The sequence below is a fragment of the Ambystoma mexicanum genome, chromosome 7p (genome assembly GCF_040938575.1).
Source record: "Ambystoma mexicanum isolate Mex_15411 chromosome 7p, UKY_AmexF1_1, whole genome shotgun sequence".
Classification (NCBI taxonomy): domain Eukaryota; kingdom Metazoa; phylum Chordata; class Amphibia; order Caudata; family Ambystomatidae; genus Ambystoma; species Ambystoma mexicanum.
Window position 1 is genome coordinate 656,063,890 of NC_090939.1, and position 24,412 is coordinate 656,088,301.

The window sequence follows — 24,412 nt, forward strand, 5'->3', positions numbered from 1 at the left end:
CCATCCCGGCCACATTTCTCTTCCTTCTGCAAACAGAGTAAGAGGACGTCCTATACTAGGCCCTCCTTGCTCTTTGACTATCTGTCCTAGATTGAACAGGCCCTCCAGTGGCAGCCGCTTACATAGGGCGGGGGGTGCTGCCCCTCCACCACCCAGGGAGTGTGCAGATAATATTGGTGCGGCAGTGGTGGCAAATCAATGTTGCAGAACAGCAGATAAATTATTTATTTACAGTGAATTAATCTGCCGCTCTGCATGAGTCTTCTTGTGGCTGGCCGGGCCTGCGCTGATCCTGTGACCCTTCACAGAGGGGCGCATCCCGATTTATGTAGGTTTCCCCCTGTGTAAAGTGCGTGGAGCTCGTAGCTCCACACACTCTACGTAACCCACCCCCATCCAGGAGGCTGGCGGGGCGCTAGAGGGCTGGCCCCGCTAGTATATAATCTGTGCGCAAACAGCGCACCACCTGACAGTTACACTGCAGCCTAGCATAGCAACAGGATGAAGAATATGAATGCCATTGGCTGTTTTCCAGCCAATGGCAATTATGAGTGTGGGTGGGGACGGGCGCACACGTGTGCGCATGTTTTTACTTAGTGTGTTGACTTGGTGGAGCGTGGACGTGCACCGTGGCCTAGATCGCCACGTACCTAACCCTCGCCAAGCACCAACTGTAAGTAGCAAACTCGCAGTCGCCTCTCTACTCCTGTCCTGTTGTGGTGCATTAAATATGCTAACGTTTACGTTAGCATATTGAATACCCCTCTCTGTCTCGGCAGTCGGCGTAAAGGGCGAGATTACAGTAGGCACGCCTGAGCGGCCTACTGCAATCTCGCACTTATATATGGTGCCATGCCATATATAGTTGATTAGTTCTGGGTAATGTTCCATAACGGCGTCAAGCTGAATTCCCTTTTGAAGGCCGGGAAGCATTTTCAGTGTGATATTGTTCCAATTTTCAGGATGGCACCGAAGGAAAACATGTTTTGTTTAGGCGCTTGGCCGGATGGCAGGCTGCCATTTAATTAATAGTCCTGAACGGCGCTGTGCACTGCCTGGAACACTGTGCTGCTTTGAGGTGTGTTGTTCTGTGTGTGTGTTATCACAATTTACTGATGGGGAGAGCTGCCAAAGGGCGTCACAATTGTGATTGATTTGAAACAGCTCACAATAAGTAGGGCAATACGGTAGCGTGGTGGGCTAGTGTGCAGGCTGCAGAGCCGTGTGCAACAGCCACTCAACACGTTAAACGCCCTGCATCTAATGATTTCACTAAGCTAAGGGACGCTGGACAAGTCGTGAGCATAACAAAAAATAATAGCACTAAAACAAATATTTCCCGTCCAGTGTTGACCATTATGTTGGGGAGTGAAAAGTGACTGCTTCTGAGGAACTATAGGTCGTCACGGAGAGAAAAGTGTTCAGTGCATTTAACATTGGCTGGAGTGATGGCGGTGGATTGGCATTGGCTGGAGTGATTGCGCTGGAATGGCATTGGCTGGAGGGATGGTGCTGTGATGGTTCACTGTAAAACGTGTTTTAGAACACACGTTTGATTAGCCTGCCTGCATCACATTACTTCAAATTGTTTTCCTTCTGTGAATCTGCTTTTACAGGCAATCATACATACTAAACAATGACGTTGTTTTTTTCGACTGGTTCATGTATGCGCAAAAAGCAACATGTGCATGTTGTTTTCTTTCCAAGAAACTGTATGGTGATTGCGACAATTCTTTTAAAAACAAGCATTGGCATTTGGCAATGCCAACAGTTTGGGCTTTTATGTAGGCATGGGAAAGGCACTTCCATGGTAGCATTAACTGCCTGTTGATGGTGGCAGGTACAAAATGATGCAGCTAGTACCTGGGATTATAATAGCAGTGCCAGGCAAATGCCCAACACTAATACACAAGCCAATACTGTTGGCTTTGCCAGTGCTTGTTTTTAACAGGAGTTCAGTGAATGTCAAATAGTGCTTCTAAATAGAGTGGCTGAAGGCAGACCTGGTTACAACATTTTTATAACACCAGTAGTGCGTTTACAGCTCCAACTAAGTAATTAACTCTCAAAAGACTGTTTTGAAAAAACACTGGCAAGCTGTGTTTGATGGTAATGCTTGATAAAGCTAGCTCAAAGAGTTCCCAGGAGAATGTCTTTTGCACGGGAAGGGCAGAAAGTGTGTGGTAATGGCCATAGGGATTTGCTTGGTCATGGGCAGTCAATGGGTGGGTAAATAACCAAGCAACACCTACAAGCTGTCTGTCCTTCCTCATATGCCCTTTCTCCCTAGCTGTACAAATACAATACTGGTGGTACTACTATATTTTCAATGAACCCACTTGTCCACATTTGTATTTTAGTCAGCGGACCCAGCAGTTACACTGAAAACGAAGCCACGGTAGCGTGGGTGAGGGCCTGGAGTCACGTTCCTGCGTGTGGGGGTCACTTCATGAAGGCATTAAGTGGTTAACAAGTAATATTTTAGCTTAGTTTCTCCCCTTTCAGAAAATGCCTAAAATCCCACCTTAGTAAGAGGATAAATGCATATACATGCCAGTAACAGCATGACACAATTATATATTTTCTTCATTACTGGCTATCTATATAATGAATTTCTTTATGCATACACCATAGTACCAGCTATTCACAATACAAGCCGCTGTAAAATACACCACCACACTTGCACACATAAGAATAATGTACCACAATTAGTATGTAAAACCTAATGCTTTTGTCATATTTCGGTGGGTTTGGACACTAAATTACACAATTTGTAAGCCATTTTTCTTAGATTTTGCAGGGGGTGAACCCTGCCACACACGCCTTGGTGTGGTGTGGGCTTGTTCATTCCGCTCGCTCCCTCACAAATTTGCCCCGGGAAATGTACGCCCCACCATCTTTCAAACTCACCAGCCGCCACTGAGACCATCCATGGGACCTACACCACACTTATCACCAGAGGGGTCTCTGCACCCACAGCAAGGCTCTACATTATGATTGTAATTCTAGGCCTCATACCATAGACCTTCCAGTGCCTAGATTTAGAGCACACATAACATTTTGCATGTCTGCTGATAGTCCTCTAACAAAATAACAGCTTTGACTATCTGCTCATCCATAGAACTAATTGGTACCTGGTTAACCGGCACATACAACATGACCACCCTTGGAGTGCTTACAGCTAAACACTCACAAAAAGCTAGACCTAACACATCTCAGACTCTGACGAAAGTTTACATCATGCTCGCAATGTCTCTAGACCTGCCTAATTCCACAGCTATTGCACCCACACGATTCCTACCCCCAGCTTAATACCCACCCTTCAACCTGGGGCAGGCCAACAGGAACCCCACGCCCAATCAAATCAAGATGAGGTCCACCTTACCCACTGCCATAGAACTTAGTCAACCATGCCAACCACCTCTCGGAAACCAGAGCGTCTGGACTAAAATGTGGCACAATAACTCCTACATGACCACTATCACCCCTACTCTATTAACTAGGAACAACTTCCTCGCCTACAGAACAGGCCACTACACTACTGCTACTAAATGCCAAACATACCACATGCCTGGTATCGCTCACCCAACCACTAACAAAAGAAAATTCTTGTCCAAATCTAATTAGCCGACCCACCCCACGGTAGATAATACTACTCCCCTAAACAGATCCCGAAACAGGTCGAGTAAAGACAACCAACTTATACAAGGTGTCCTTATCAATGCTAGATCCTTGCCAGCCCACGCCCTTGAAACTGCTGATACTATCACTTCACTGAACCTTAATGTTTTAGCCATCATTGAAACTTGGCTTCATAAGGCAGCGGGCCCAGCACTCGCCCTAGCCATACCTAATAACTATACCGTATTTAGGATGGACAGACCTAATGCCAAAGGAGGGGGAGTTGCCTTTATCGCAAAAAATACCCTTAACATCAGAACTGTGCCATCTACCCCCATAGCTTCTGGGGAATTGCTATCAGTAAAAATTACATTATCTGCTACCACTACTTTGAACATCCATTTACTCTACAGGCCACCAGGCCCCACACTGTCCCTGGAAAAAGAGTTAGCCCTTCTCCTATCAACTAATACCAAACCTTGCACTCAAACGATTATCCTGGGCAACTTCAATCTAGGTCTAAATGACCGGTCAGATGAGAATGCTTTATCTATGGCCAACATTATTTCAGCTTCTGGGGTCTCACACAAAATACAGCACTCAACCCACAATAAAGGCTGTACCCTCGATTGGTTAGCGGAACACAATTGTAACACAGTCATCACCTCTAACATCCTTTGACCCTGGTCAGACCACCACCTCATTACGTTTACTATCAACACTAAATCCAACTTCTCCAGCCCTGCCCCAATGGCACCGGCTGCCTTATCCAGGAACAAAATGAATATCCCTGCCAACAACATTTTACCACTGCTACAACCTATCCTAACACCTACCAACAGACACCAAAGACCCGACTACCATGCTTGAATTGTACAATAAAAATATACTTTCTGCCATAGAAAAGATAGCACCCCTCTCCAGGCGAAAAGCTAAACCAGTAGCCCACCTTAACGCCTGGTTCACACCAGCCTTAAAAACCCTGCGCAATGTCAAAAGACAAGCAGAATCAAACTGGCAAACACAACCAAGTGATGCCAATAAAATCACTTATAAGACAGCTGCACGCAACTACAAGCAAGCTGTCCATCACGCTAAAAGTACCTCATTCAACAACAGAATTACGAATGCACAATCTAAAACAAAAGAACTCTTTGCTATCCTCAGAGAACTGGAGACCCCAATACCAATACCACAAAAAGAAGTCTGCATCAAAGACTATCAATGGTGCGCCAACATCGAGAACACCCTGCATTACTGCAAACTAAAATTGAAGTAAAAAAAGGACTATCCAACTACCACAACCAGTCCCTATTTCTAATACTAGTGCCAATGCCAGCACTACCCCCCAGTTTGAATTTAAGATGGTCAAAAATGAAGAAGTCCTCAAAATCATTACCAGTCTGAAGCCCTCCAGGTGTCAAGGCGACCCATGCCCAGCCACGTTTAAAGGAATTTTGCAGCCTTTAAAGCACCCTTAGGCGAGTTGTAGATTAAGCCTTTCTTGTTGTAAGTGTTAATGCGCAAGAAGGGCCACATGCTACATCCTTGGAATTACAGTTGATAAAGTCTTTAAGGTGATATTCCATTGTGTAGTTGTATGGTCTTTTTGGAGTTTTCCGAGTAATCACAGACTGAACATGATCCACATTTGTAATTTCCTTTTAGTAATGGCATGTTCCAAAGTTGAGGTAAGCCTTTGTGTGTTTTCTGAAGTTGGAAATGTGAAGGGCATAGCATATTTTTCAGGTTTCTGGCTCGTCGGTTCGTTATACAAGGGTGATTATCCAGGTATGGCTTCAGATCTTCCTCTGCGGTTAAGATGGGCCAATATTTCTGTAGTGTTTTGCGTAGTGTTGAGGCCCCTGAATTGTAGGTTGTAATAAATCTTATGTCTTGGGGTATCAGTCCTGAAGTTGAGGGTTTATTTTGTAATAGTTCATTTCTTGTTCTATGTAGCGTCTTCTGGTATGCCCGATTGAGGCTTGTTTTGTTATAGCCTCATTCAAGAAACTTTTGTTTTGCTTGGCTGATATGTTTATCAAATTATTTGGTTGTCGTACAATTCCTCTTTATTCTGAGAAATTCCACGTAGGGTATGTTGGTTATAAGATGTTGAGGATGATTGCTTGTCGCGTATAGCGTGCTGTTTCCTGCTGTTGGTTTAACATGCAGTGTTGATTGTATGATATTGTTTTCCACATATAGTTCAAGGTCAAGAAATGGTACCCTCTCCATACTTTCTTGCATGGTGTGCTGTAGGTTGTAAATATTGTTGTTAAGGTATTGGTAATAGTCTTGAAGTTGTTGTCATGAGCCATTCCAAATCAACAGAATGTCATCAATGTAGCGACCCCAGAAAAGGATATTGTTGTTGTGTGTGAAAGCTGGCTGTTGCCAAGCATGGTGTAACTCATAGTGCCCCATGTAGAGGTTGGCATATGCAGGGGCAAATTTGGCCCCATGGCAGTTCCTTGTTTTTGTCTATAGATTTTGGTGTAAAATAAGAAAATGTTGTGAAGTACAAAGTTAAGCATTTCCAGTAACATTGCATTCTGCAGATGGTATGAGATGGATCGTGTCTTCAGAAAATAGTGGGTTTTCTCGATGCCCTTTATGTGTAGTATACTTGTCATATGATATGATATGATATGGCATTTATAACGCGCATATGCACAAGTGATTCAAGGCGCGACGAGGCAGGGAGGGGAACAGAGGGAGGACAGACAACGATCTTACTAGGCCAGGTGTCATTCAGATCACGCAAGTGCATGGGAAGGTGGCAGGGACAGTGCAGTACAAGATGATAACAGTAAGTAACAGCCAGCATGTGGCAAGTGCAGTACAAGATGATGACAATAAGTTAGTAGCGGCTAGCACGTGGCAAGTGCATAGGTAAGCGCGGACAACAGGTGTCAAGGGCTGGTAGGGGGACTTTAGGGATACAGAAACAGTCCCCGAGTGCGGGGTTTGCCAGGTGGGCAGTGCAGGTGTGAGACAATGGCAGGGGAGGGATCTGGGCCCGAGATCAGAGGGTGTCCAGGTAGCCAGTGCGGTTCAGGTTTCAGCCAGGAGGTCAGCAGAGGTGAGGAGGAGAGAAAGCAGAAGCAGAGATGATACGTCCAAGGTGACCAGTTTGAAGTTTTCTTCCCAGTTGACAGTTGTGAGCTGTTGGATAATATGCTTAGGGGGTAATTCATAGAATCCGGCGCACAAGTGGCGCACGCGGCTGGCGCACAGTGTGCACGTGCGGCAGTCTGCAGCAGCCGCGTGCGCCAAAATCCATTTCCGCGCACAGCGTATTCATGGATTTTAACATCCATAACCAGCCGTGGCGCAGAGTGGCGCAATGAACCTGCAGCGGCGCCAGTTACGCCCCCAACCCGTGCGCCATGAACAGTGCACAAATCTTGTACATGGAGCACAGGCCAGTGGACCAGCATACAGCCCCTGAACCACGAAAACGTCTGTAAAACTCCCTGCGCACCCCTCTGAATACACGTACACCGCTCGCAGCGGGGTGCACGTGGAGAATCACACGTGATAGGCTTTGTGCGAGCGGGGTATGTGTATTCTGAGGGGTGCGCATGGAGAATCACACACGATAGGCCCTGTGCGAGCGAGGTACGTGTATTTCAGGGGTGCGCGTGGAGAATCACACGCAACAGGCCTTGTGTGAACGGGTACGTGTATTTCAGGGGTGCGCGTGGAGAATCACAGGCGATAGGCCCTGTGCGAGCGGGGTATGTGTATTTCGGGGGTGCGTGTGGAAAATCACATGCGATAGGCTCTGTGCGAGCGGGTACGTGTATTTATGGGGTGCGCGTGGAGATTCATACGCGATAGGCCTTATGCGAGCTGGGTACGTTTATTTCGGGGGTGCGCATGGAGAATAACACGCGACAGGCTTTGTGCAAGCGGGTATGTGTATTTCGGGGTTGCGCGTGGAGAATCACACACAATGGGCCCTGTGCGAGCGGGATACGTGTATTTTGGGGGTGCGCATGGAGAATCACACACGATAGGCCTTGTGCGAGCGGGGTACGTGTATTCTGAGGGGTGCACAGGGAGAATCACACGCGATAGGCCCTGTGCGAGCGGGGTACGTGTATTTCGGGGGTGCGCATGGAGAATCACACATGATAGGCCTTGTGGGAGCGGGTGCGTGTATTTTGGGGGTGCACGTGGAGAATCACACGCGATAGGCCTTGTGCAAGTGGGTACATGTAGTTTGGGGGTGCACATGGAGAAACACACGCGATAGGCCTTGTGCGAGCGGGTACGTGTATTTCGGGGGTGCGCAAGGAGAATCACACGCGATAGGCCTCGTGCGAGTGGGTACATGTATTTCGGGGGTGCGCGTGGAGAATCACACACGATAGGCCCTGTGCGAGCGGGGTACGTGTATTTCGGGGGTGCGCGTGGAGAATCACACATGATAGGCCCTGTGCGAGCAGGGTACCTGTATTTCTGGGGTGCGCATGGAGATTCACACGCGATAGGCCTTGTGTGAGCGGGTACGTGTATTCTGAGAGGTGCATGGGGAGAATGACACGCGATAGGCCCTGTACGAGCGGGGTACGTGTATTCTGAGGGGTGCGCGGGGAGAGTCACACGCGATAGGCCCTGTGCGAGCGGGGTACATGTATTTCGGGGGTGCGCATGGAGAATCACACGCGATAGGCCCTGTGCGAGCGTGGTACATGTATTTCGGGGGTGCGCGGGGAGGATCACACGCTATATAGCTGGGTGAGCGTGGTACGTCTATTCTGAGGGGTGCGCGGGGAGTTCCACACGTGAATTGGCAGTGTGGGTCCTCCCAGGTGTGCCCTGTACACCCTCCCCAGCCCCTGCAGCCAGCCCACACCACCGGGGACTACCCTGCGCCCCTGGTCATGTCCCGAAGGCAGCCCATCCGCCCTGGCCATGCCCCCCAGCCAGCCCACATGTCACCATGCACCAGTGAGCACCGAGTCATGTCCTCCTGCACCCCCACCCACCCAGCATGGATGGGCACCTGCCAGCAGGCCCCGACTCATATCCCCCTGCACCCCCACACCCCCACCATTGACGGGCATCTGCCAGCAGGCCCCGACTCATGTCCCCCTGCACCCCCACCCACCCAGCATTGACGGGCACCTGCCAGCAGGCCCCGACTCATGTCCCCCTGCACCCCCACCCACCCAGCATTTATGGGCACCTGCCAGCAGGCCCCGACTCATGTCCCCCTGCACCCCCACCCCCCCAGCATTGACGGGCACCTGCCAGCAGGCCCCGACACATGTCCCCCTGCACCCCCACCCCCCCAGCATTGACGGGCACCTGCCAGCAGGCCCCGACTCATGTCCCCCTGCAGCCCCACCCACCCAGCATTGACGGGCACCTGCCAGCAGGCCCCGACTCATGTCCCCCTGCACCCCCACTCACCCAGCATGGACGGGCACCTGCCAGCAGGCCCCGACTCATGTCCCCCTGCACCCCCACCCCCCCAGCATTGACAGGCACCTGCCAGCAGGCCCGACACATGTCCCCCTGCACTCCCACCACCCCAGCATTGACGGGCACCTGCCAGCAGGCCCCGGCTCATGTCCCCCTGCACCCCCACCCACCCAGCATTGATGGGCACCTGCCAGCAGGCCCAGACTCATGTCTCCACCCAACATGTCATGAAGATGCACATTCATGGGCCTCATGTCCACCAAAATCCCACTGCACGCCACCCCAGTCTTGAGACACAATCAAGTTTCCCATCCACCCCACACTGAAAGGCCTATTTCTTGTCACAAACCAAAAGTCAACTATGCACATCAACACGTCTGTCACACACACACACTGGGAGCCAGTGATTTTGTAACCAGACATTGTGACAAGCATAAAACCAATGTGGGAATACCACACATTGAAGTAATAAATCAAAATGTAATGTGCACAAAATGAAGCAAATGAAATCAAAGCATGAAAATAATTTTAAGCAAGAAAAAAATGCATGTCCAAAAATGAAAAAAAAAAATGAAGTCACAATCCAAAGTAATCCAAAATAAAGTTAGTCCATACTCCTTGTCCACCAAAGCAATTCCAAAGGAAACCTAAATTTAAAAATCCATTGATCCATGGTGATGTAAAATAATATTTTCTCAAAAATCCACAGTCCAACTATGTACAAAGATTGAAACCAGGGTGCATGAGCCCAACAGATGAAATGAAACCTATAAAAAAAACCTACCTAATTAAGAACTATATACAAAACGTGGGGCATTGTCCAAGCATCCCAAAAGAACAAAAAAGAGAAAGGTGATGAGGTTGTGGGCCAGGGCATCATCGAACTCCATGTCAATCTCCTGGAGGCGGGCCTCTGCCCTGGCCCTGAGGTCTCACAGGGATGCAGTCATGGCCTGTTCCAACTCCCTGTGAGTTGCCTCGAGGCACTCAGCCCGCCTCAACGCCCGATGCATGGAGAACTCCGCCCTGACCATGGTGAGCCGCGCCTCTTCCGCCCGCCGCCGCTCCGCACCTATCCGCTGGCCCAACCACAGCCACACGGAAGACACTCCCATTCCAGGGTCCTCCTGCCCTCTGGCCGATGCCTGCCACTCTGATGTTGATGGCCCCGAGCCATCATCGCTCCCATCTAGAACCTGCTGCTGCTGCTGTCCATGTGCCCTGTCCGATGATGCCTGCACATCCTCCATCTGCTGGTCTCCAATTGTTGGTGTGTCCACCCCTGCTGGACCGCCGACTCCCGACTGTGGCAGGGATGGGATCTCCACCAAGCTGGCTGTGTTGGTCAGGCCAGGTCCACAGGGGGACCTGGGGGAATCTGGGCCGGAAGACGACAGGGAGAACAACTGGCGCATAGTCTCCACAGAGGAGGAGAGGTCCGCCAGAGTGCGTGACACATGTAGGAACCCACCAACCATGGCTCCTCCCAACTGTGCCACATTGCCACGCAGCTCTTCGTGATGGAGTCCGTGGTCCCCCCAGGAAGCACGCACGTCATCACGAATGACACGCGTGCGCAACGCGACACCAATCAGGACGGAGCCCATACGGTCATGGGACTCCTCGTCTGCAGGTAGTGGAGAGCCAGATGACGTGGGCCTCCCCCCTACCTGCGGACGGGCCTGGGCATCCCTGCTGGTGCATGATGTTGCAGTTACAGGGTCAGGGACAGCGACATGCGCATGCCCCTCCGCGGCTTCTGCTGCCTCCTGACCCCAGCCCTGGACTGCACCACCTGCACCAGTGGTACTACCCCCACCAGGCTCCATGTGCGGCTCAGTAGCGGGCTCCTCCTCCTCTGTGAAGACCACCAACCTGGATGTCTCTGCACCGTCTTCCGCCATTGCAAGCCCCTGTGGGGGTCACAGGCCCTTCCGCTACAGCCGTAGTGGCAGACGCGGCAGCAGTCCCCTCGCTCCCGGATGATGGCGATTCCTGGGAGGGTGGCTGGGCCTTGCATCGCCGCCCGATGGAGGCATCCCCGCTGCTTAGCTCCACAGCGCCGTCTCCGCCCTCTTCTTCACTCGACGCTGCGTAGAGGGAGACATAGAACACAAGCATCAGGGTACTGTACAATAGTCCCCTAGACACGAAGCAATAACACATGAGTGGCACTGTCAAACGTCACTTCCATCCTGTCCCTCCACAACACATGGGTCAATGCAGGCAACACACATGCAGAAACAGGCACGGCGCATGCAATCAATATCGGCATCCATGTACAAGGGCCTCTATTGACATAAATGTTGCCTTAAAACTCACATGCATCATGGCTCATACTGATCCCATGCACACACATCACCGGAGGGTCATGATTCATGGCTCGTACACCACAGACACAGTGGATTCAAGGGTGACTAGACTGCATAAGTGAATCTACACATCGTCACAGACAGGTGTCATGCATCCGTGGCATCTCAAAGTCACACACACGCTTCTCAGACACACAGGCATGTACACCATACATGTACATGAAAGCAGCACCCATCTCTCACCCCCATCCATGTCCAAGAACAGGGACAGGCATGCATTCATGTGTGCATTCTGCATGCTGCTCTCCATGTTGCATTGGAACACATACACCATCCATGTGGTTCACGCATTACTGGTCTCACATGCATTACCATGATGTCCCTGCACACACACATCCATACATGGCCTATGTTACACATACAGGCAAGTAGCTGACTACCAGCACACTGCAACATGCCCTGTTTCACACAGCAATGCATGGGCACTTACCGCTCGACTCCAGACAGGTCTCCCTCTGAAGGATCTGGGCGTGGAGCGCTGGGCTTATGCATTCCAGGACCCTCATCTGGATGTTGGTCAGGCTGACCCGGCACCCCTCTGCATCCTCTGCCTTCATGAGGCGCCGGGCCTTCTTGAGGGTCCTGGACCTGAAGTCCTCCCAGCACTTCCAGACGTGCTTGATGTTGCGGGTTGCCACCCCCTCTGCGTTGATGGCAACCACTACGTCCTCCCAGATCCCCTCCCGTCCTTCCTTGTCGGCGCGCGATGGTGTGATGAGGGCATCATAATGCCCCAGAACTTGCTCCACCAGGACACCAACTTCCTTCTCACTGAAGCTGGTGGCCCTCTGCCCCTCTGGCTGGGGGTCAACAGTGGTCGCGGATGGTGTTTGCCCCGACATGGCGACCCCCGAGGCAGGTGTGGGTGGGCAACTGGGTCCTGGGGCTGGCCTGTGGAGTGATGGTATCCCAGTCAGGAGTATTCTGTTCCAGCAGTGGTGGACAAAGCAACTGGACCCCTGCAGATGGCTGACGTGCAGGCACCAAATAGCAGGGCACGTGGGCAGTAGGCAGGCAGGCAGCAGCAGATGGCAGGTGGGAGCGTGCTCGGGGTTCTTGGGGGCAGGAAAATGGCCTTTTGGGCAGGAGCGTGGTCTTCCGTGTGTTGTCGCATGGCCAGCTTGATACGGAGTGATTTGGCACATGAAAAAAGTGCACATCAGCGTGTCATTCGAGGAAAGGCCCTTAGTGGGTAAGCGCTTCTGTGACGTAACACACACGGCATTTCCCTCAACACGGGTGCATAGTGGATCAGCACATGAAAAAACCACACGTCCGTGTGGGAATGCGTGTAATTCGAGGAAAGGGCCTAAGCGCGTAAGTGACGTGGCACGTTCGGGCGTTTCCCTCAGCACGGGTTAAAGGTGAGCGGGGCCAGCAGTTCGCTGTACGTGCCTTTCGTAGAGACCGACGTGTGTGTTGCTACTTCGTGTTGTTTCACGCACCATCACAACTTCACAGCGGATCAAGGACGTATCTTCTTTTGACGGGGGTATTGGCTACGTGTGTTTTTCATCATCACGCTAGTCTGACGGTGAGTCGCGCACGCTATTTTTCCCACTACGGGTGCACCTGTGTATCGCGTACCTGTTTTCGAGGTCATAGTAGCCTGCGTGTCCCACGCGTACGTGTTTTTCGTGTTCCTGGGTGCCACCACGTACTGCGGGAGGTTAATTCCACGCACATAGGCTGCAGGGGTTGCGTGCATGGTTTTACTGCAGTTTTAGGGTGCCTGAGCGTTGCGTGACCCGTCACTTAATCACCGGGGTCACATACAGCCTTGCAGGTGCAGGGGTGCTGTTAACATCTTGCATCCCACCCCCTTCACCCCAATTGCCCAGGACAATTGTTGTGTACACCTCCCATTGGCACTTCTCCATCTGTGCCGGCACTACTCCATCTGTGCCATGGTTGGGAGGCCACCAAATGTGAGGGGCGCCTCAGCTGGGTGCACTCCTCGTGGTGGACGTGGTCAGGGATGTGGCCAGGGCGACCAGGGAGTAGGGGGACTACAGGGTGGCCTCAGAGGGGGAAGAGGCAGGGGTGCGCCACTTCGACACGATGTTGTGCCATGTGTTGGTGCAGTCATGCCACCACCCCTTGTGGTTCCTGGAGATGCAGCTTCTGCATCTGGCACTGGCGCCCATGTGACCCGGCAGTCCGTTTCATCGACTGCCACAGGCCCAAGGGTAGTGGTAGCTGCAGGTGCAGCTGTGGACACCACCACCCAGGCTCAGGGTCTGCCAGCGCAGGTTGCGTTGGCACTTGAAGAGTCCATGGAAGATTTCCAACAGGGCTGGAGGAACACCGTAGGTGCACGCAGGGCTGCCCTGACCGAGACACGTGTCCCTGGGGCAGTAATGTCATCTGCTGCCTCGACCAGCCGGGTGTTGGCAAGTGTAGGGGCAGATGCAGCCAACAACATCCCGTTTGTGAGTCTACCAACCAGGATAGTCGCGGTCAATGACCCTGCCACAGCGGATGTTGCTGTGCAGAGTCCATTCGAGGGCACCCAGCAGCCACTGACGCAAGTCATGCCTTTGGTCGTCCTTCCACCTGCCACTCCCTTGGCTCAATCCTCTTGCGCCACTGGCCATACTGATCGGGGCGGCATTTGCAAGCCAGGGTCCGCGCCACTATCCAAGAGGAGGAAGGTTGCAGCTGCAGCACAGGCTGGGACCCCACACACAGCCACGACCTCCTGCACGTCAAGGAAGAAGCCTTTCTGTGCGCAGGAACTGGACATCCTTGTGGACTATGTGCGGGACCACAACCGTGACATGCTAGTGGGGCCTAATTGTCAAACTACGGCTGCCCACCGTGATACCCACTGGAAGCAAGTTGTGGAACATGTGAGTACATTCGGCCATGAGGTGCGCACGGCGCAAGAGTGCAAAAAGCGTTGGAATTACCTCAAACGCAGTGCTAAGGCTAAGCGTGCCTCAAATTACAACATGACTCTGGTGACTGGCAGTGGGCCGGCACCTGAGGAGGAAGACCTCACTCCGCACTCGTCACTCGTTTCGGAGTTCATACCACCTGAATCGGTCGAAGGAGTGGGAGAGATGCCGGACTTTGATGCCCAGTCCAGTGAGTGTTGATCCCTTTTTTTTCGAGGACATGTGTGTTTTACTTGTGTGATGTGTTGTGCATGACTGCCACTACATGTCATGTGTACATGGTTCAGATGTGCAAGTAATGCAATGCTTCACTGATGCATGGCTGCTCTGCAGGATGGTGGACATGTGGAGCAGATGGTGACTGTCCGCATCACCACACTTGCACCCTACTCACATGCTGGTCACCTGGATGCCCCTCCGGTCCATGTTCCAGCTCACTGGCCCTTCTGCATGTAGCCTAGGGTGTCCCTCCTCTCAGCACTGGGATATGTCATTGCATGACTGACGTGCATGTGTCCTCTGCCTACATGTGGGTACTCCACGTAGGCATGCTCCCTTGCCCCTCCACCCCAATATCACCTTTGCACTGGTCTGCATCATTTTGCCGTAATGCAATGGCCTGTTCATGCGTCCTGTGTACATGCCAACTTCCACCAGCCAACCTGCCAGACACATGCAGTGGGGTACATCCTTTGTACTTGATGCAGGGTGTCTCACTTGAACTGTGCAGATGTCAGATGCTCTGCAGAGACATGAGTGCCCATTCATGCTCCATGTGCATTCCATGCATGCCCCTATTTGTCCTTGACTGGATGATCATTGTAGTACGTGTCCAGGGTGACCTACATTTCATGGCATTTCATCAGCCTTCCCATGGCCACTGTGGCTCAGTCCTGCACACACGTTTAGTGTGTTACAGTCTGTGTGGGTCACAGGCCTCAGCGTGTTTCAGGCCCACTGACTCTGTCCAACTGGTGTAGTGTCTTCTGCACATGTGGGTGTACTACTGAGGGCTCATCACGTGGCCTGCTTACTGTCCCATCATCATCTGCGGTGTTGTCAGTTGACTCAGATGGTGCAATTGATGCTAGTCAACACTGTCTGCCGATACACAGGTCTCTGGTCATCCTTTTGATACCATGCAAGACATCCCTGCATTTCCACTTAGGGGTAGGGGTACTTTGCTTGTAGCCATGCAACCCATTGCATGCACATTGCACGTGATGCCTGAACTTGACCTTGCACTGCCTTCACGTTTTCTGATACACATCATGAAGTACTTGTACATGTAGATAGTGAGTAACGTACAAATGTTCTGCACTGCATCGAGCCACTTCTGAGTGGCATAACACCATTCTACATGCCTAAGCACAGTAGCAATGTGAAGTTGACCCGGCATGCATGGCAGGTTCTCTTTTTGCTTCATGTGTTGTCTGTCTGTGTGATGTCTATGTGTGTGTGTGTTGTGTTCTTCTAACATGTGTATTGATCTTATTTTTTCTCTACTTTTCAGATGATGACGCACTGGAGCCAGAGGATGGTGTTGTCATGGCAGGCACAGGGTTGTTATCACTACAGCAACCTGGCACAAGTGGGGCTCGTGGGGTGGTAGACCACAAAAACCCACATGTGCTACAGTCCATCTTGTCTTTGGCTGGCAATGAGTCCAGCCCAGATGATCACTCCGACGTCCATGTCGAGTTGGATGTGCATCGGGTCCATACATCAGGGGTGAGTGATTCTGATGTGGACACTCCTCTGTCTGCCACACCTGCACTGAGGGGTCAGACAGTGGTGGGACCTCCGCCTGTGGTGGATCGGGATGCAGGGTCACCCTCCACACCAGTCGCTGATGGGCCTGGGCCATCACGTCGACGGGGGCATGTAGTCGTGCAGCCGCGGGAGGTGCCAACCCGATGAGGACGGTCAGTCCTTGGGTCCCGCAGGTATCAAGCCCAGCAGCACGGTGGCCGCACACCACCGAGCTATACTGAGTGGGAGCAAGACATGACTGCCAATTCAGAACGCCAGGGGACAGCAATGGAAAACATTGCTGTGAGCATGGAGCTTGTGGCCCAATCCGTGCTACCCCCTGCCAAGCAGGTGCTTCTCCAGCAGCGGGCAGCACAGTACACGGCTCGCTCTCTCAGGCTGGGCATGGCGGAATCAGACAGAGCACGCCAGGCGGAAATGTTGTCTTTGCGTCAAGCAATTGCTGCTCACGCAGAGGCACACATGGAGGCCCTGAGGGCTGAGTATGAGCCCCTCAGATCCACTCTGGGTGTCCTCTTGATGTCCCAGAGGGCGCGGTCAGAGGAGAGCTTTGCGCAGCTTGAGCGTACCATCTCGGCTGAGCTACATGCTTGCCGTGAGGTGCATCAGTTGTCCAGCCAGGCCTTGCAGGAAGAACTCCTTGTTACACGTGTTACCTTGCAGGAGGAAGCACACGTATCACAGAAGGTTCTGCATGCAGACCTACGTGTCATCGCCGCACAGAACCATGCTCACCCATCCGGCAGACTTGCTGCCAATGAGGGGCAAGCTGCGGCTAGGTGTGGTCAGGCTCCTGTGCCACGTCCTCCTTTTCAGGAAGAGCCAGACTCGGACGACGAGGTATCCCCCAAACAGGTCGGGCTGTGCAGGCGTTGAGCCCATGGAGGTTTTTTTTTTACTCAACATCATCGCATGTGGGTGTTGAGCTGCACCCTGTACCTCCCCCCTCCTGGGTGTCTCTCCCCCCCCCCGGGTCGTATGTGGCCATTTTTGATTTTTCATTTTAGTTTAGTTAGTTAACATTCAATTTGATTGTTAGTTTAATTAGGTAATGTAGGTTTTTTTTATAGTTAGTGTAATTAGTTAATATAGTTTAAAATTGCTTGTCTATTGTGCTTTCATGTGACAGTGTGGTGCTTTGTGGCTTTTGAAAGCATCCACTGTCTGTTCCAGCTGGGCCCTTCAAGCTTGTCTCGTGTATGTGTTTGCAGCTTGGGGTCCTGACTCACATATGCCACTCCTGCTTCCCTTATCCATGGGCTCGCAAGGATGGTTCGGTGTTACAGTCTATTTCACAAGGGCTTTGGACTGTCATATCTGTGGCCTGTCTGCTGCTGTACTACTTGTGTTAACACCCCTAGTGGGGATTGTAGGGATCTTATCGACGGCATTTCAGCATTAGAAATGGGTGGTTTCAGGAATCAGGTGTCCATTAATTGCTATGCATTGTGTTGTATGTTTATTTTCTTCAATGTACATATGCTTGATGCACTTCATGCTGTAGGGAGTGTCCGCCACCCTTTGCCTGTCAAAGTCACACTGATAGTGGGATGGAATCTGATGTACGTCTCTGACATGGTCCAGTCACAACCAGCATGAAGAGACACACACAGGTGACTTTCCTGCATTAAATTTGTGTTTTGTGCCCTTTCTGCAGGAGAATGAGCCTCCAGACCACCTTTTACGGCAGACATGGGCCAGTGTATGTCTGGCAGCTGGCCATGTTCGGTGGTGCAGACATGTGCATGTGTGCGCTAGCAGTGCCACAGAGCTTGTGCTCATACATCCAACAGAAGCAGACGTGTTTTCAGGAACTCCATGCAAGGTGAGCAGCACAAGGGGCACACACCACAGCCAACCTTCCACTAGGCCTGTTGCACATGCATGCTAAGTAGCGCCACTGACGGTGAGCTTGGACAGTTATTGGTGTTGAAGCACACAGTACAGCTAAGATGCGTTGGTGGACACATGGCAAGTTGCTTTCCAAGTTGTCAGGGGCACATGCAGGGGCTGTCGGACACATCCTCCAGTCCAGACTGCTCCATTGAAGCAGATGTATGAGCCCATTAGCATTCAAAGCATGGAAAAATTGAGCTGCGCACAGGGACACTGGGCGAGGGACAGACTTGTGTGCAGTGCATATCATTTGCATGTTCAAATTGACACATGCACTACCTCTTTTATTTTGGGGATGCCAGAACACTACTTGTACTGAAGACGTACCTCGCTATATGCGTGTAGCTGCTTACCCAGGGACCATTGCATGATGTGTGAATCTTGACACATTGCTCTTCCATTTGCCACGCGCCCATGTGTGCATGACTTACTGCATTGACAGTGTATGAACCATCACGGGGGGAGTCTTACGTATGGGTACGAAGCAGCAGACAAGAGTGTTTGTTTGTGGAGGAGTTACTTGCTTTGGGGCATGTATGGTGGTGTGTGTGTGTATGTGTTATGGACACACACAGATTAGTAACTCTTACTATCTTTGCAGCATTGAACTGCTCCTGTTACCGGACCTGAGAGTGCACAGGCAGGAGGCCAGCACTCACCCCAGAGATAGGTCTCTCTTTGACTTCCATTTGAGTCATTTGGTACAATGTGCATGATGTACATGGTTTTTCTGATTGAGTATGTGTTATTGTGAATAGTAGATTTTTGTCTTTTCCCTACTTTCCCTTGACAATCGAACTCCCCTCTCCTGCCCCTCTTTCCGGTTATCCAGAATACCAATGCCTGTCCAGTCAACATATCCCTGACCCTCCTTCCCCACTGTGGTCTCAGAGGCCTGTGTAAATTTGACCTTGCAGGCGCCCAGACCACAGAGGGGGTGGTTGGTTCGTGCCACTCCTGCACGTGGACACCGGAGCAGTGACACTACCCATCAGTTGGTGCTGCATCATTGTATATTATGTAGCAAACATGGTACACATCCTGTTGTAGCATTGTTTAAGTGTGCTAACTTGGTTGTTCCATCATTGTGATTTGAAATTTACTGCTACTTCAAGTCATCTACTGGAGACTCTTCAAGTGTTTTTTTCTGCCTACAGGCTTTTTGGCTGGCTTGTGTGTTTGGCTCCTTTGAGTTCTCTTCGATTTGGTATTTTTGCCAGTCAGGGTGGCCTCTGAAGGGGCTGGACACTATTTACACGCAAGGTGGTAGATGGAGACAAAGGGGTAGGGTTATCCTGTGGCCAGGTAGACTTCAAGGAAGAAGGCTACATACCCCAGACACGGTTGTTCAGTAGGTCATGGTGATATGTGAATGAGGGAGGGTGTTTGGTTGTTGGACAGTTGTTGTGGCCTGCAGTGTGATGGGCACCCTGACATTGTTATTGTGGTGTCCTATGCACATGATGTGTTCTGCTGGTGAATGCCTGTTCCTGTGTTGTGTTTACCTTTCGGGTGTGAGGGGATTGGTGTGTTTTACCATGCTGGGGTGTGCACATGGGCAATGTTCACATGTGATGTGCAGAGGACACTGATGGTCACTTGATTGGACATGCATGTATTGAATGCATGTCCCTACTGACACACACAGTCGCACTATGCTCCACCACATGTACATCCACCCTTCCATGTCCAAATGTGCACACAGTTTGCCTTCTGGGGACCACTGTGTCCCTGCAGCACATGATCTATGACCATTTGTGGATCCTGTACATGTGTCAATTGTTTATTTATTTGGTTATTTTGTCCTTTTCATGTGATGCTCAAGGTGTGTCTCTGTCACAATGGCTGGTGACTATGCTGTGTGCTGAGCAGTGTGTTGGAGGAGATGCACACAGCACACGTATTCAGGAGTAGGGATTTTACCTTGGCCAATTTGTATGTGAACAGGCTTTGATTGATATGTTCATGCTACTACTGTTGGAATGCATTTGGGTATGACTTGTTTTGTGTGGGAAGTTGTTGGTCAGTCATTTCATCAGATTCCATGACAGGCGTCATTGTGTGAAGGCAATTTCCATTTATCACATGTCACTTTGTGTATTATTGGTAATGTTTTGGCCTTTTCCTATTGCTTGCCATGTGATGGTGTGTCAAACAAGGGTGATGTGGTTTAGGAGGGTTTGGATGACATACCAGGGATTGTGATGGCATGTTTTGGTCACACACGATTGTTCGTGTTTTAGTAGCTAGGGATGCACACAATGTAGCACATCCATGGCAACATTCTCAGGGTGGTAAGGTTGTGACTGTGACTGTCTCTTTGTCATCATCGATTGTCACCTGGTAAGTGCCAGGCGCAGGGGTGGGAGTTTAAGTGAAAAATGTAGCCACAAGCTGGGTCCGAGCTGCCTCGCCACGTGCCCTATCCCCTCCCATGGGCAGCGCCTGTGCCTGTGGTTGGGGATGTGGGGGCACCACCATGTCCACCAGTACGCCCTGCCGTGTTGCAGCATTGTGCAGGACACATGCTGCCACAATGATCCTGCACACTACTAGGGGTGCATAGAGTAGCTGCCCGCCAGAGCGGTCAAGGGACCGGAAGCGTGACTTTAGCACTCCGAATGTGCACTCCACTATGCCCCTGGTTGCAATATGGGCAGCGTTGTATCTTACCTGGGGTGGTGTGGTGGGGTTCCGGATTGGCGTCATCATGTGGTTGCTCAGAGGGTAGGCACTATACCCTGGAGAGGTGATAATGGTTGTGATTATTGGGGTTTGTGTATGACATGCATGCATATGCATCGCATTTGTACTCACCTAGGAGCCAGGTGTCGCCATGCTGCCCAGCTTCCAGGGCCCGGCTCAGGGCGGACATTTTGTATATGAAACTGTCATGGGTGGAGCCTGGGTAGTTTTCATAGACAGAGGTGATGATTCCCTTTGCATCGCATACCACCTGCACGTTGATGGAATGCCAGTGCTTGCGGTTTCGATAGATGTGCTCAGTGGCCCTAGGTGGACGTAGGGCCACATGGGTGCAATCTATGGCACCGAGCGCTTTGGGGAAGTGTGCCACCCTGTAAAAGTCCTGGACTACGGACTGCCTTTCTGCAGGTGTTCTGGGCATGTATATGTGCCTGCGGACTGAGGGGCGCGTAGTCATGGTTGCCAACACCTGGTGTAGGCAGCGTGACTGCGTGGCCTGTGAGACCCCCCTACTATGGCAGTAGTCCGCTGAAATGACCCAGTGGCCAAAAAATGCAGGACATTGAGCACCTTCTCCAAGGGGCTCAATGCTTGGGAGCAGAGGGTGGAGGATGTAAGGTCATCTTCCCACTCCCTGATCAGGTCTAGGATGATACGAGGTGGAAACCTATACCTGCCATAGACCTGGTCATCAAGCATCCCAAAAAGGCTAGTCTGGGGGGAATAAATGCGGGCCCTGGCTATTCTCCTCCTCCTGCAGTGTCCCACGATCAGTGCTGCGACAAATGGGGCATTCATCGTAGCTGTATATGCGTGTTTGTTGTTTGCGCGCACTTTTATACTGTGTGCTTGGACGCTTACGCCTGCCGTCCTGTGGCGGACGTGTTAACGCCTGTGCGCGTCTTTTAGCGTGCGCTTGTTTCCCGTATTTGAATCCATGAATACGAGTTGTTCGCATGCGTGTGGGCATCCTGTGTATTTCCCTGCAGTACTTCCCCAGTTACGGCTTCTTTTTAACGCGTTGTTCCCCATTCCACAGGTTACGCCCCGTGACCCGCCCCCTTTTTGTTGTGTGCGCCGACGTTATGCGCTTTCCCTGTGCGCGTCGCGCATGGCGTTCGGGTTGTTGCAATGACATGTGCGCCCGTGTGCGCCACACACGGATTTGGCACACAACCAGTGGAAAACACGTGCTGGCCCTTCCTTGAATCGCACGCGTGCGCTTGCTTTTTCACGCTTGCACCACCTTACGCCAGCTTGCGCTGAGATTTTCGGCGCACATTTGTTCCATGAATCGGCCACTTAGTATTCTGTATATAGGAGGATAGACCAGCCGGCAATGGTTGCAGTTGTTTATCAATAAATTCCATTGATAATTGGTCTTGTAGATGGCAGGTGTGTGAAGGGTTTGTGAATTTTTGGGATAAAGTATGCTGTCGCAATGATAGGCTGATTTGTTTTCATGTAATCTCGTTCTTCTTCCGTCAGAAGGCCTTGTTCATACCAGTGGTTATTCATATGATTCCATTCAGTTGTTAATGCTGGTAAGGGGTTAACCTCTTTTTGATCATAACATGCTTGGTCCTGAAGGTGTTCATTTGCCATGGTAATATAGTCTGATGTGGAAATTGAAAGCAAACCCCAATTTACAGGGGCCCCCCTTAAATACAGGGGCCCCATAATCACGCTTGAACCAAGTAAATGCACCCTTCTAGGGAATTAAAGCCATGAGTCTATCTTGCAAAAGATAACAAATTTAACCTGTACAGAAGTGAGGATTGGCAAAGAACTCTGCCCAGAACGGTATATTCTTTCCTTCAACCGCTCCCAGGTCCTGAAGACTGGTGTTGGGCCTGGGGCTTAAATACTCTTGACTTGGTCACTGGATACCGTTAGAGCTCCTCCAAAATTGTCCTTCTTGCCATAAAAGGGATGCTGCAGTTTTTCCTTCTGGCATGGCTGGGTTCCGTTTGGGACAAGCTATATAACATTATGCTGCATATGCAGGAATACGTTGTCGCTTTTATTTAGCATAATTTACTATGTTATAAACATTTATACATAAACACATCTTCCCGCCATTATCTCAACACTTAACTCAATATAATTATACGGAACACACTACCCATTGATCTGTGACTGATACATTTCTATTTAGTTTACTGAGCAGATCCCTACCCAACAAGTTCACAGGGCAACTCTCTGACTATAACAAGGGGCTCGTACTACCTCCCCTCCTACTTTTATATCCAGCTCCTCAGTCTATGGAACTGTAGAAATAGCCCCAGAGAATCCCTGCATGTAAAGAGTTTTTACCTGATAATGGAAAGTTCCCCTGCATGATGCATGATTTGGTTGCACCTGAATTTACCATAAACATAAATTGCCTGTTTCCTATTTCCTCTTCCACCAAGGGCTGATCTTCAGAGTGTGTGGTTATCAATAGGACTGGACATGCAAGTGCTTTCTGTGGGCTATCCTAATCAGAATATGTATTCGTCCTGGGGAATGAAAAAGGGCCACCCCGTCATTGTAATTCCTTGGAATGGGGCACCTGTTCCCCCTGCCATTCTGTTAAACTGTGTTCCCTCACTCTGCTGTAGTTGTTGCCCATGTTGCCCTTGCCTGTCAGCCCCATAAGGGAACTTATCTTGACCCCCTTGCCAAATTGCTGTTGTCTCCTTCCTTGAGGCCCTTGGAACCCCTGCCCTGAAAGTGATGGCCCATAATTACATCTCATCCAAGGCCTGTTCCTGCACTCCCTTACAAAATGCCCCGATTTCCCGCAACACCAGCACTGTGATCGTCCCAATCCTCCTCCCCGAGGCCCTATCCTCCCAAAGCCTCCTGCTCTTGCTCCTCGAAATCCTCCTTTTCCCCTTGGTGCTCCTTCATACTGCCACTGTGGGTTGGGGTACTGTCCCCCCATCCCATTGTCCCTGTCCTCCTTCACCCCATAGTGCTGCAGTTGTGGCATTCTCATTTGTTGAGTATCTCCTGTCCTTTCCCCCTGAGCCAGTGCCAGTGCCTTCACTGCTTCACTGGTGCTTGAACAACAACCTTATTTAGTTTCTTTTCCACTAGTTTTGCCTCGTCAATTTGCCACTTCTGGGCTATCTCCTTGTCCCGCTCCTTGATTCTCTTACAATTGTGGACTATTATACTTTGTATCTCTGCCAACCCTTTGGCTTCAATTCCCATAATTTTATCTAGTGCCTTCTGGACCTCATTTTGGTAGTCCCCTCTTTACAATAAAATAGAAAAATGGTACTGTCTCAACTCTCCACATTTCCTGTAACTTAAGAATAAACCTAACTGGGTCCTCATCATCACCCATTGTGCACTGCATTAAAGAATGTAAGTCAGGGGTATCTGGGTACATCCTTCTTAAGGCAGCCCATACCTTGCCCTTACCTCATCAAAGGCTGCTCCATCATGTTCATTATCTGCAAGACTTACCCCAGCCCTTGCCCATATGTCCCCAGCCTGGTCCCCAACTATGGTGACCAGTAGACTCCTAAAGTCTCCTGGTGCTAAGGCTACCCCTGCTATTTATCAAATTCATAGATCCATTTACTAGCTCCATCAATAAGCTGGTGGAGAGCTTTATTCAAATTATTTTGGTCCATTTGAGGCCATGGCACATACTGTGTTAGCCCTACTCCTTTATGTATTAGAGTCATCTGCATATCTATTTAGTTTTCT

The 24,412-nt window shown here is 50.7% G+C and overlaps 1 protein-coding gene across 1 annotated transcript in view; it reads left to right on the forward strand.

The window, feature by feature from the left end:
* Positions 1 to 576: 576 nt before the first annotated feature.
* Positions 577 to 24,412, forward strand: part of PDCL3 (phosducin like 3) — a 239,092-nt gene continuing 215,256 nt past the window's right edge. Inside the window, exon 1 of the mRNA XM_069636704.1 lies at positions 577 to 673. Coding sequence (XP_069492805.1) covers positions 584 to 673 — 90 coding nt within the window. The 5' untranslated portion in view covers positions 577 to 583. The remainder of the gene's footprint in view (positions 674 to 24,412) is intronic.